The following is a 12,338-nucleotide window of genomic DNA, read 5'->3' on the forward strand; positions in this document are numbered from 1 at the left end:
TTTGCTCTAGGAAACTTCACACACACAAAAAAAAAAAGATACCGAAGCCAGGTTACCACTGTTAGGATGTCGCACAGAAGGGACAACTGTTCTCTCCTCCAAAATGAAAAAAGTACAAAAATAAAAAATAAATAAAAAATGCCTATTCAGATACTCTGAGGATCTCTCAGGCAACTTTAATATCCTCTTTTAGGGAAAACACAGAATATGTAGAATGCAGTCCTTTAGTGGTCTCTACTTAGCATTCACTCTCCCCTAGTTCTTCCCACCCTCAAACAGCTGGGCCTCTTCTGGGATTTTGAGTCAGGTATGAAGCAGGTTGAATCCAACCCAAGCCACATAACACTCATCCTGCGGAACCTGCACTGGCTCCCAATCAAATACAGAATCTCTTACAAAGTTCTAACGATCATCCATAAAGCCATCCACAATATCGCCCCTCTGGACCTCAAGTTCCCATTTCGCCAGCACATGCCCTCCAGACCAGTGAGATCAGCGTACAGAGACACCCTGCAGGCCCACCCTTTTAAATCCACATTAAGGAAGAGAGCCTTCTCCACTTTGGGACCGATGCAATGGAACTCCCTCCTACCGGAGCTCAGACTAGAACAATGCCCAAACACCTTCAAGAAAAGATTAAAGACATGGTTGTTTTGCAAAGCCTTTGCCCAATTCGGATGACCATTCAGGTTCATATTCAGGCAGCGTTGTTAGTTGAACCAACTCACTAGCAAGCCGCTCCTAGGTCTGACATACCATTAACTTTTCATCAAATGTAATACTCCAACCAAGTTATCTAAATGTTTTGCCCTAGTTATTGGTTCCAAGTTTTGTTCTCCCTGTTTCAATGTAATGCAGCCTTGTGCAAAATTGTTTGAATGTAAACCGAGGTGATTTGTAACTTGTTACATGAATATCGGTATATAAAAATGCCAAATAAATAAATAAATAAATTACACAAAGTAAATTTGAGTCAAACATTCATGGGTCCACATCTAGTTTCAATGGCAGCTGCATGCTTAGAAGTATCATCCCCAAAACATAGATTTATTTTTTTTTAATGGTTATTTTATGGAAATGAAATGCTATTCAAACCCCATCTGGCATATCTGAAACATTTTGCTATCACCCCTGGCACCCAGGAGAGCCAAATTTGGGGTTCCCAACCCCTGCTTGCTACAATCAGGGGGGGGATGGTCCCATCAGGACCTAGCAACACCCCCCCCCCCCAGGAGGCAGAATGATCTTCTTCTCTATCTCCTTTTTTTCTTCTTTTCTTAAAGCTGGGTACAGAACCGCAGGTTTTGCACCACCTCCATCTGCTGGAGACAGAGAAATACTGAAGAGTAGAAGGTGGCACACCGGATTATAAGGCGATGCCTGAGAAATTTTCTCTGTTTCCATCTGCTGGAAGGGAGGCAAAACCCAGGAGTCTGGACTGATCTGGGTACGTACAGGGAATTAGGTTTGGCTTTCAAAAACTTTACCTCAGATTTTTGAACCATTTTATTCAGAATTAACTGAATTGGCAGATTTCTTTTCAATTTTTTTTTTAATCCATAACAAAAACTTTTCAAATCACCTTTTGATTTCTTTTTTTTTTTTATAATTTCATTCAACATGTTCCCCAGATTCGCAGGGAAAACACAAATATTCCATCTAACTTGAACAGGCTGAAATTCATCTGGTTTGAGTTTTAATGGTTCATACATTTGTACTTTTTGGAGTACATATACCTTTATGGAACGCCTCCTCTCAGCATTGTGACTTCTTCCTTCTAGTGCTTGGGAGCTGTGCAAGTTAGTTGAGAGTCTGAGCCTGCAGCAGAACAGCTCTCCATTTGGTGAAAAATACCATGGCTTGTATTTCCACTGCTCTATATAATCCAGATGTGTTGCCCAGTTACCGAAATCATCTATATATGCTCAATGTGATAACACTGTGAACCTGCAGTTATCTGCTCAAGTCCTACTAAAGGAGGACCTGTTTTTTTAATGCATGTGGCACCTGGATAATTTCGGCAGATTCAACTCAAGCCATGCACAGGTGGAAGTCATCCAGTCCTCAAGAATGGTACTTACAGAAAACCAGAAGCGGAGAATGCTTACCGTCTGTGGCCACTTTAAACATCAGTTGCCCAAACTCAATCGCCCCTCCACTATTGAAGGTCAGCCTGAACGATGCCTGCCCTTCCCAGCCACCTGTGCACCAAAATGCAAAGAGAAGAAAGAGGGAATGAACCAGCAACAGAGCTCATGCGAGTCCATACAACAGGAATACATTACAAGGGTTACCCCCGCCACATACCAGAAAATTAATGTCAGCAGCCTGAGGGTTTAAATGTTTCCATTACCAGGCACAAGTTGCAGGGTTCCACTCCCAGCTCAGGCTCCTGCAGTACCAGCGTTCACACCAGTTATGGGAAGGGAATATCCAATCACTGCTCCAAAAGTCCCATATAGGTATTTTATTTTTAATTCATCTGAGACTGAGGACCCAGAACCTGGCAGTTTTGTGAACAGCTTCCAACTGAGCTAAGCAGTACTATCTGTTATTTTCCCCAACTGCAGCTCTATCTTCTAGCTACTAAAGGAGAGCTAAAGACCTATTTTCCACTCTTACACAAGCATAAGTTGGTTTATTTTTGGGGCTTTGGCGGGAATTGGAATATTTTAGCACTGAAGAGAAGAACATGAGCACTCACTATACCAGGGATAGGGACTACTTGCAAGCTCGCACAAACGCACCTCCTGCTTCCGCGTGGATGGTTCCTTTGATATAATTGGCAGAGAAGACCGGCTGTTCGATGGAGCATCCTTTCACCAAGTAAAACGGCATCATGAAGGACAGCATAGGGTCTTTCCCCTTCCCTACAAAGATCATCTGACACAAGAGAAAGGGAGGCAAGAGAGAGAGCATGCACTCAGCACATTTTACACTTTTATATTGAAAAATATTTTCTGAAATCATCCTTATCTGCCCATATACTTGAAAATAGTTATAAAGTCTGTTTTATGTAGTATCTTGTGCCTCGGAGATTAAGTAGAGTATATCCTCAATCCACAGACAGGTGCTGGCGTTAACGTGGCCTCTACATTCCATATTTGGTAGGAATATCCAGATATTTGCCAGATAACTAAAGTGAATCTAAATTTTGTTTGCCAATCCCCGATATACCGGTTAAACTAAGCAAACTAATTATGCAGCTTTTAATAGCTGCTAAATGTGAAATTGCGTTATTTTGGAAGAATGAAGCGGCAGAGGTCACCTCCTCTTTGCATGTTCGCCTTCGTAATGCATACCTCATGCAATACCCAGCGGCATTACAGAGAGACACAGCTGCTGCTTTTCAGTCTGCCTGGATACCTTTGGAAGACTGCAGTAATCCAACTTCAGTCTAAGGAGATTTTGATTATGTGCTGGGGGCTCCCTTTGCCCTATGTTTAGTTTAAATGCATGGGATGGTTGATCGAGGAAGGGGGGGGGGCGGAGTTTAAACTGAAAAAATGTTACTATTTTTATTTAATGCAATGGAGGAAGCTGCACTGCTGGTAGTGTTCTGTATGATTTGTATAAATGCCCATTGCTGAATTGGATTTGAATAAAATGTTAATAAAAAAACCAAACAATTTTCTAATCACAAGGTATAGTACACCCAGTAAATACTCCATTAATTTTAGTCCTGTTCCTTCTCCCTCCCCTGTCTTTTCACAATACTCAGTCACTTTTTATTTTAAAAAAAAAAAAAAAAAATTTCTTTCTTTCAAGAACAAACCCCAGAAACAAGAAAAATTTCACAGTAAGATTTAGGGAAGTGATATTAGAAGGAAGATGCATGCTGGAAATTAAGAACATATGATAAGCACAAAGTTACTCTAAAGGGGATTTTTATACAGCCTATGTTCTATCATCAGACATTTATGGTGAATCCAAGGCTTATGCAGGGGCAATGGAGAGCAGACAACTGATCCCATTATAAACTAAATCAGAAGCTAAAGAAGGGGGGCACTCCATGAAGTTAGCAAGTAGCACATTTAAAACGAATCAGAGAAAATTCTCTCTCACTCAATGCATAATTAAGCTCTGGAATTCATTGTCAGAGGATATGGTTAAGGCAGCTAGTGTAGCTGGGTTTTAAAAAGGTTTGGCTAAATTCCTGGAGGAGATGTCCATAAACTGCTATTAATCAATAGGGAATAGCCACTGCTTGTTGCCGGCATTAGTAGCATGGGATCTGTTAATGTTTGGGTACTTGCCAAGTACTTGTGACTGTTGAAGACGAGATACCGGGCTTGATGGACCTTTGGTCTGACCCAGTATGGCATATCATGTTCTTATGTAACATTGGGAAGGTAAAAAACTTGAACATTTAGTAGCCAAAGATTATTTCCATTCCATTTACACAGGACTTTTATTTCAATCTTTTTATTTGCATTCCAAAACCATAACTTGGGGTCATATGACACACTGGCATTGAGCGGTCGCTGATTTGAACTGCTCCTGACTCAGCTGATACCCATCCTGACTGGACACGTACAACAGGACATCCGGATGAGGTCATACAGCCCAACTGCACCATAGGCTACTACGGCTTCCAACGACTCTGCCTGCTTAAGCCTCCTGAGAGGCCATGGACTGCAGCTGTTGGTCCCAATGCAGCCCCGCTCGAAGTGTGAAACTGCTGCAAACCGCAGCCTGACTGCTGAGCGCTGACACTGTTAAACTTTTTCTGTCTCCATCTGCTGGAAGGGAGGCCTAAACCCAGGAGTCTGGACTGATCTGTGTACATACAGGGAATAGAGGTTTTTGGGGTCATAGTGGACTATAAAGTTAACAAAGGCAAATCTGAGGATTTCCTGATTGGATCAGATCACCAGCGAGATAATACCCGATTGTTTTGCGCCTTTCAAGATGGCTGACTCATATATAAAGTATCTGGGTATCTGCATACTTCACAGTATACAAGATCTATATTCCCTTAATTTCACGCTCATTTTTACCAAAATGCAGCAGGATCTCAGGGTCTGGAATGGTCACTTCATCTCCTCGGCTGGCAGAATAAATATTGTTAAAATGAATATGCTGCCATGCTTATTCTATTTGTTTCAGCATGTACTGTGCTATTTGTCTGGCAGTTTCTTTGCCAATTTGAAAAGTATGTGCCTCCAGTTTCTCTGGGTAATAAGCCTGCTAGGGTCAGTTTGCAAAAATGTATTTATTTATTTGTTGAGTTTTATATACAGTCATTCGGTGAAGCCATCACAACGGTTTACAAGATTCAAAAGATATTTTCTTAACAATTGTGAATTAAGGTATAACAGGATACATATTATAAACAAAAAGTTAATCTTTTTTATAGTCCAGAAAAAAATCATTTTTGAGTGAGAAGGGTTTATTTGGTGCTGGTTGGTGACAAGTTATTTCGTGGATTCGGTTGGTAGTTCTGATGTTTGATTGTCAATGTAGACTTTGTAAAACAGCCACGTTTTTAGATCTTTTTTGAAAGTTTTGAGGTTAGGTTGGGTTCTCAAATCTTTTGGGAGGGAGTTCCATATTTTAGGGCAGGCGATGGAAAATGCTCTCTCTCTGGTTATTGTCATCAAGTCAGCATCTCTGATGGGGGGGGGGGGGGGGGGGGGGGGACTGTTAAGCGGCCTATGTTTGAGCGAAAATTTCTTTGGGGATTCTGGGGGGTTATGTTTAAACCAATTTGACCTTGATTTATATATTTATTTATTTTGGATTCTTATATACCGACATTCTTGTATGATATACAAATCATATCGGTTTTCAATACAACAGAACAATCATGGCAGAGGCGTTACATTGAAACATAAAAAACATAGCGTCTGACAACATATACTATAGTACAATCGAACAATCGCTGCTAAAGCGTAACATGAACCTTAGTGTCTAAAAGAATATAAATATGCAAACATATGTACAAATGCTAATATAGCATAAGGGGGTCCTAACGAACAATGGCATTTTAAAACTTTGACGAATAATAATCAACAATCACATGATCCGTGTATTTTAACTTTCTTGCTTAAGTAGAATGGTTCAGGATGCCTTGGCGTGAAGAAGACACCGGGTGCGGAAAGAGGGACAAGGGAGGTTAGAGAGGAGAGAGGGGGTGAGAATAGAAAGGTGCTGTTGGGAAGGGCAAAAGAAGAGGATTAGGCTACGAAAAGGGAGAAGGAGTGGGATCTTGGCTCCCAATGGTGGCCTGTTAAGTCCTTTTAACCGGTGTCAGAGTGGTCTAGGGGATCTGGGAAGGCTTCTCTGAAAAGCCATGTTTTTAGGAGTTTCTTAAATGTTTGGTGGCACGGTTCTAGGCGGAGCTCCGGAGGCAGAGAGTTCCATAGGGTGGGCCCTGCTGTCGAAATTGAACGTTTTCTTAGAGTGGATTTGACCGGTGGGGCGTATAATGATCCTTTGTAAGCGTTCATTGTTTGATGTTCATTGTTTAGTAATTTGTGTATGATGGTCATGGATTTGTGTTCGATTCGGGCTTTAATTGGAAGCCAGTGTAGTGAAATCAGTATAGGTGTTATGTGGTCATTCTTCTTTATTCCTGTCAGAATTCTGGCTGCTGAGTTTTGCAAAATTTGGAGACGCTTGAGGTTGGAAGATGGTATTCCAATCAGTAGGGAGCTGCAGTAGTCGATGGTTGAGAATATGAGTAGCTGTAGGACAGTTCTGAAGTCATAAGGGTTAAGAAATGGTTTCAGACGTCTTAGGATAGACCGAAGAAGGCTTGGGCATGGCCTTCCCAAAACTGCAGATGTATTACTGGGGCAACTGCAACATCGCTCTCCGCTTCAACGGTGGCGGGGAAAAAGGGGAATTGGATTCAGATAACAGCCAACACTGAGCCCTGACTTTTATGGTCCGGGGAACTGATATGCAGACATCAGGGAAAAAGCACAGATTGCTTCTATGGCCAAGACCAAAAGCAAAGCACATTCAAGCTGCGTTGTCCGATTATAAATATCGCTTACCCTTAACATAAGGCTTGGGGATAACCAGCACAGAGCAGCAGTTACTACCCTTAACAGAGAGATAGGGGTAATCTGCACGGAGCGGCACTTATTACATTATGAAACTTGCTAGGCAGTCTGGATGGACCATTTGGTCTTTTTTCTATCGTCATTACTACGCTACACTTTCTTTCCGATAGCTATTCTCTGCAAGTGAAAATGCTTAAAGAAAAAGCTTCCAGCCTATTAAGTTCGCAGCCTAAGTGAAACACGATTCCATGTTGGATTGAGTGACCAGTATTGTTTTTGAGCTAAGCGATGCTTTCATGTTTTTGCAGTATAAAAAAAAACATACATATATATATATATATATATATATATATATATGCTACAGTTTGAAAGTATCATGAAAAGGCAAATGATTAAAAGGTTTTAACTAGTATCTGCGCAATACTGGCAAAGCAAATAACCTTTTTACGATAGCCCTTTTTCTCACAATTTGATCTATTATTTCATGGGATAGAATCTTTTAATATATGTTTTAAAGTTTCTTCTCTATTTGGGGTGCGATTCTCTCTTTTTTTGTAATTATACACAATGGGACATTTCCTGCTTTAAGCCTTGCTTAATGGGGAAAACAATGGGTTAGAACACAGAAAAAGATCTAAGGCTTTGATTTGTTTCTCTGTTGCTTGGGGGGGGCTTGATCCTTTTTCTATTATTAATCAATGGATTAAACAAATACAACCTATGCAAATTCTCTCCCTCCCCCATTTTGCTTGCCTGATCCCTGTCAGCAACTTACTCTGTAGGGGGTGAGGAACAGTAAGCCCTTCTTGGTGCCTTTGAAGACGTCGGACTTGTGTGCCATATCGCTGAAGGAGAGCTCCACATCTTTACACTGCTTTAGAATACTGCAGGACGAGAGAAAGAGAGTACATCCTGGAGCCTATTTTGAAAGCAAAGCTGCCAAGAGGCCCAGCACCTGATGGAAAATGTTTGGCTGGCCCTGGCTTTTGAACCTACACCCCATGACACTGTGGTTATGTCACCTACTACTTCTCAAATGCAGCATGAGGTGAGAACCTGAAGACCAGGACTGGCCCAGAGTTTTTCTAAATAAATACTAGGTCACTAGGCAGCTCTGTGAAAGTGTCATACATCACCCCATGCACTGGATCCAAATAGTCAGTATTGGCTATAATATAATAAACTACATCACACATACAATCCGTGTGATATAATTTGTGTTGTGACTCTGATAACTCCCATTGCTGTACAAGAACCAGAAAATTCCAAGCTTATTTATATATTCGATTTTTTTTTGCACTTTTTTCAGCACTTCAAAAGCGGATTACATTCAGGTTCTTCCCTATTCCCATAAAGCTTACAATTAAGGTAATGGAGGGTAAAGTGACTTGCCCAAGGTCATAAGGCGCAACAGTGGGACTTGAAGCCTGGTCTTCTGGTATGTAGCTCACCACTCTATAACCTCTACGGTATTCCTCCATGCTACTCCACACCATTTTACTTAACTGCTTTGAGTATCTAACATAGTCAATTACTTGCCTAAACTTTAGATAAACAACTGTTTCTTCATAAAATATAATTTTTTACAGCTTTTATTTTTTACTTTTTTTTTTTTTTTATTAATTCACCACCTGTCCCATAATCTGCACTAAAAACAGTGACTCACTTAAAGTCAGACATAGTGTTGTTGAAAAGTGGTTACTTTAACTTAGGAAAAACTGCTTGCATCTCAAAACAAGCCAATAAATCTTTAGGTTCATTGCAATCTGGTTATTTCTCTTACACAGAATGTCTTGCCTTTAAAAGCTGCACTGAAACAGGGATGGCTCATTTTCAAGGGTGTCACAATTACCATAAATCAACCACAATGCTGTTATTCAAACTGATAACTAGAACTAGTTTTACTTATAAAAAAGGACGATGCAATACGTGCACTGGCCGCAGTGCACGGCTCAACCGAGCGCATCCAAAACGCACGTCCAATAGAGCGTGTAGCTAATAGCACTCATCACATGTAAATTCATGTTGATGAGGCTATTAGTATCACCACAGGGGAAATAGCTAAGTCGGAGGAAGTGAAAAAATAGAACTGTTCAAAAACAATTAAAAAAAAAAGTGCCAGTGGTCAGGTTAGGAAAAGGGACACTCGTAAAATTGAGCATCCGTTCTCCTAAACCTCTCCTGGGCACACGCTACCAAGGAGGCACTAAGGGCGCACAATTTCCCCTACTGCCTCCTTTTTACCCACTGGCATATTGAATCAGGTGCCCCAAAGCAGTCAACTGACCCACATTAGGAGGGCGGACGCTCAATCATGAGCACCAGTCGCACACCAATATTGCATCGGCCTGTCTATGACTTAACACTTTTCAACACCCCTTACTCAATGCAGAATGGGTATAGCAGTAAGTTAACTGATCATGATTTGTACATGGTTTACGGAGTTTAACATAGCCTACAACTGTGGTTTCTGTCTGGGATTTATCTGCAGCTGGAGTCATAGCGTTTCACATTCGGCCCCTACTTTGCCGCCGCCACCCCACCCCCGGCACCGCCTCTTTCTATCAGGAGGAAGTAGTGCTTTTTTTTTTTTACTGGACTAACTTACTACATTTCTTGAGTGGCTTTTTGAGAGCCAAAACTGGCCATCTCAGGTCAGAATAGGATTTATTCTGACCAGAGGAAGCAAGAATCAGCTTTCGAAAGCTAGTTAAAAAGTGTACAACTTAAGTCTAAGAAAAAGGTATCGCCTTATATATTTGTCTAATCTTTTTTTGAGGGGAGGGGTATTTTTATTTAACAACTTTCATTTCTGTTGGGAAGCACTGACTCATTGCCCCACCTCCCGCGCTCACATGATCAGCGTTTCGCCCCACCCAGCCAGCACCGACCGACAGCTTCGGCAGCCAATGGGCGGCCAGGACCCAGAGCCGCTCCAGCCTTGACGCAGGTAAACAAAGATTAAAGGGCTTCCGGCGAAAAAGGAAGGGGGAGGAGAAGAGCTCGCCCCAGACAAGTCAACAGGAACTCAAGAGTCTTCATGGTCTCCCAAATAAAACAGTCAAAATTGTGTTTTTAAAAACTAAATAAATAAAGTCCCCCCCCCCCCCCCAAGAGTCTTCGTGCTTTATATGGACACCTATCGCTGATCTGGAGAACGTAATTCCCGAATCCAGCTCCTACAAAGCAGGGGGAAACAGGCATTGAGGATGGAGGGGGCCGAACATTTTACACAGAAATAAAAGGTTAACAAATAGAAACAAACAAAAAAAAACCCCAACATAAGACAATACCTTTTTATTAGGCAAATATTAGGCAAAATATTTTTCTTGATTAACATTCGGAAGTTATTACGGCCTTCCTCGGTCGTCAAGGAGCACAGCTCCTAAAAGCTCAAGAATGCATTGTTAGTCCAATAAAAAAAAGTATCATCTGATTGTTGGGGGGGGAGGGGGGTCTATTTGTTAACATTTATTTCCGCTTATTCAAATAGCCTAACAGGGCAGCCACACTGCGGTAATTAGACATTCTGGAACTGTCCCGCTTTGAAATAAATAAATAAAGGACGGCCACTGCTGGTCTAGTATTATTCACCGCCGAATCCCCCTCCTCCTCCTCAAACAGGCCCGTCCTTATTTGGGATCACCAAAACGTGCAAACTAAGCGGGCTCAGGCGTCTGCCCATAGATTCCCCGCCTATCCCTGGCTGGTATGCGCCAAGCAGGGCCCTCGAGGGCCGCCAGCCCTGTCCCGCACGCACCTCTCTCCGTTGTTGACAATCACCCCTCCGTTCTGGGAATGGTTCCTGTTCAGCGCCATGGTGGCCCGGCTGGGGCGGGGGGAGAGCAACCCGCTCCCTGTGACGTCACAAGTGCCGCTCCTCTCTTGCCGTGACGCAATAAAGCTGCGGGTAGGACGGCGAACAATGCCCAAAGTTTCGGCCAAGAAACTCTGAAATCAAGGAGAGGGCTTTCCTCCCTGCTCCCCAATGGTTCCCCTTCCGGTGTGCGGAGCTCGCCTGGGAGACGCGGTCACTCTCTCTCAGCTTTATGCGCTAACAGCCGAGGGTCACGAGTGCTTCGGGCATCGGCGGCCCTTTCCTGCTTTCCCGCGGGGCAGGACTCAAACGTTCAGCCGCTTTCAATCTGGCGTTGCCGTCCTCTCTTTCTTTTTTTCTTCTGTCTGTCACTAGGAGAAAGAAAATAAGGCGATAACTAGCAGGTTTTTGGACTTTTACAGCCTGAAAATATCTGAGAAACGTTAGCTGAGGATCAGGAGAGACCAGCCGCTTGAGTAGAGGAAAGTAATCCAACATAAACGTCACTAAAAATTAATTCTCGTTTGTTACAGCTAGCTCTTCCTCTTTCCAAAACCATTTCGGACCGACTATAAAGATGCTCTTTTTCTCTCACAGAGCCAGCCCAAAATACTACTGAGCTCTCGGAATGCTATATTCGCGGTGGGAACATGCCAGTGAAAAAGTATTAGGGATCACACCGACAAGTTTATCCCCACCCCCGGCTGAACTCTACTGGGTACACTGTAACACTTCCTCTCTATACAGTAAGCAGTCAACCCACGCAAAAAAAGAAACTTTAGCTCCATACATGTCTCCGCCCACTCCAAACATCCACACAGAAAACAGTGATTCGAACATATATGCCCTTTAATTTCTTGACAGAAAAGCTCATTACCTCTGTGCAGGCAGCCATGTTTTAGTAGTGAGATTATGTAATTTCACAACAACTAGACTGCCTACAATTCCCAGGATGCATTTGCTCCTTCCAGCTTTATTGGTTCAGTTGCCAATCGGGTAAGGCAGGTGCTTCCATTAGGTAAACTAGACAGTCCCCTAGAGCACCAAAAGTTTGGGGCTGGCAAAATCTCATCAACACAAGCCTCAAAAGGGGGAATTCCAATGCTACCAAAGAAAGGAGTGCTGTGCTAGAGCATTAGGAGGGGGTATGACAAAGGTTTGCCTAGGCTGGGGCACCAAATCATCTTGCAATCGGGACAGATCAGGAGATTTTTTCTCACCTTGGCTAATCAGTCTGAATCAGTTCTGATTTTCTTCAATTGCATGTATGGAAATATCGCTTTGGTTCTAAGACAAGCCTGCATTTTTTCATCCATACAATAGAGGGAGGAGGATGGTAGTAGTGGCTCAGCTGTCCCAGAGCTAGGTGACCTGAAGTTATCTGGCAATTCACATTTCTTATCTAGCTAAGGTTTGTTGAACAACCCCAGCTTCCCTGTGATTGTAAAGTTTTATATACTTCAGTTCTGAAAATATTAAGGAATAAAGTAATGTGAAAAGATTTTGAA

The 12,338-nt window shown here is 42.4% G+C and overlaps 1 protein-coding gene across 1 annotated transcript in view; it reads right to left on the reverse strand.

Annotated features, from left to right (window-relative positions):
- WBP2NL (WBP2 N-terminal like) overlaps positions 1-11,839 on the reverse strand; it is a 29,914-nt gene extending 18,075 nt beyond the window's left edge. Inside the window, exons 1-5 of the mRNA XM_029590281.1 lie at positions 11,708-11,839; positions 10,774-11,201; positions 7,789-7,897; positions 2,748-2,883; positions 2,109-2,201 (exon numbers count right to left, since the gene is read on the reverse strand). Coding sequence (XP_029446141.1) covers positions 2,109-2,201; positions 2,748-2,883; positions 7,789-7,897; positions 10,774-10,832 — 397 coding nt within the window. The 5' untranslated portion in view covers positions 10,833-11,201; positions 11,708-11,839. The remainder of the gene's footprint in view (positions 1-2,108; positions 2,202-2,747; positions 2,884-7,788; positions 7,898-10,773; positions 11,202-11,707) is intronic.
- Positions 11,840-12,338: the final 499 nt, after the last annotated feature.

Source organism: Rhinatrema bivittatum, chromosome 2, assembly GCF_901001135.1.
Source record: "Rhinatrema bivittatum chromosome 2, aRhiBiv1.1, whole genome shotgun sequence".
Lineage (NCBI taxonomy): Eukaryota > Metazoa > Chordata > Amphibia > Gymnophiona > Rhinatrematidae > Rhinatrema > Rhinatrema bivittatum.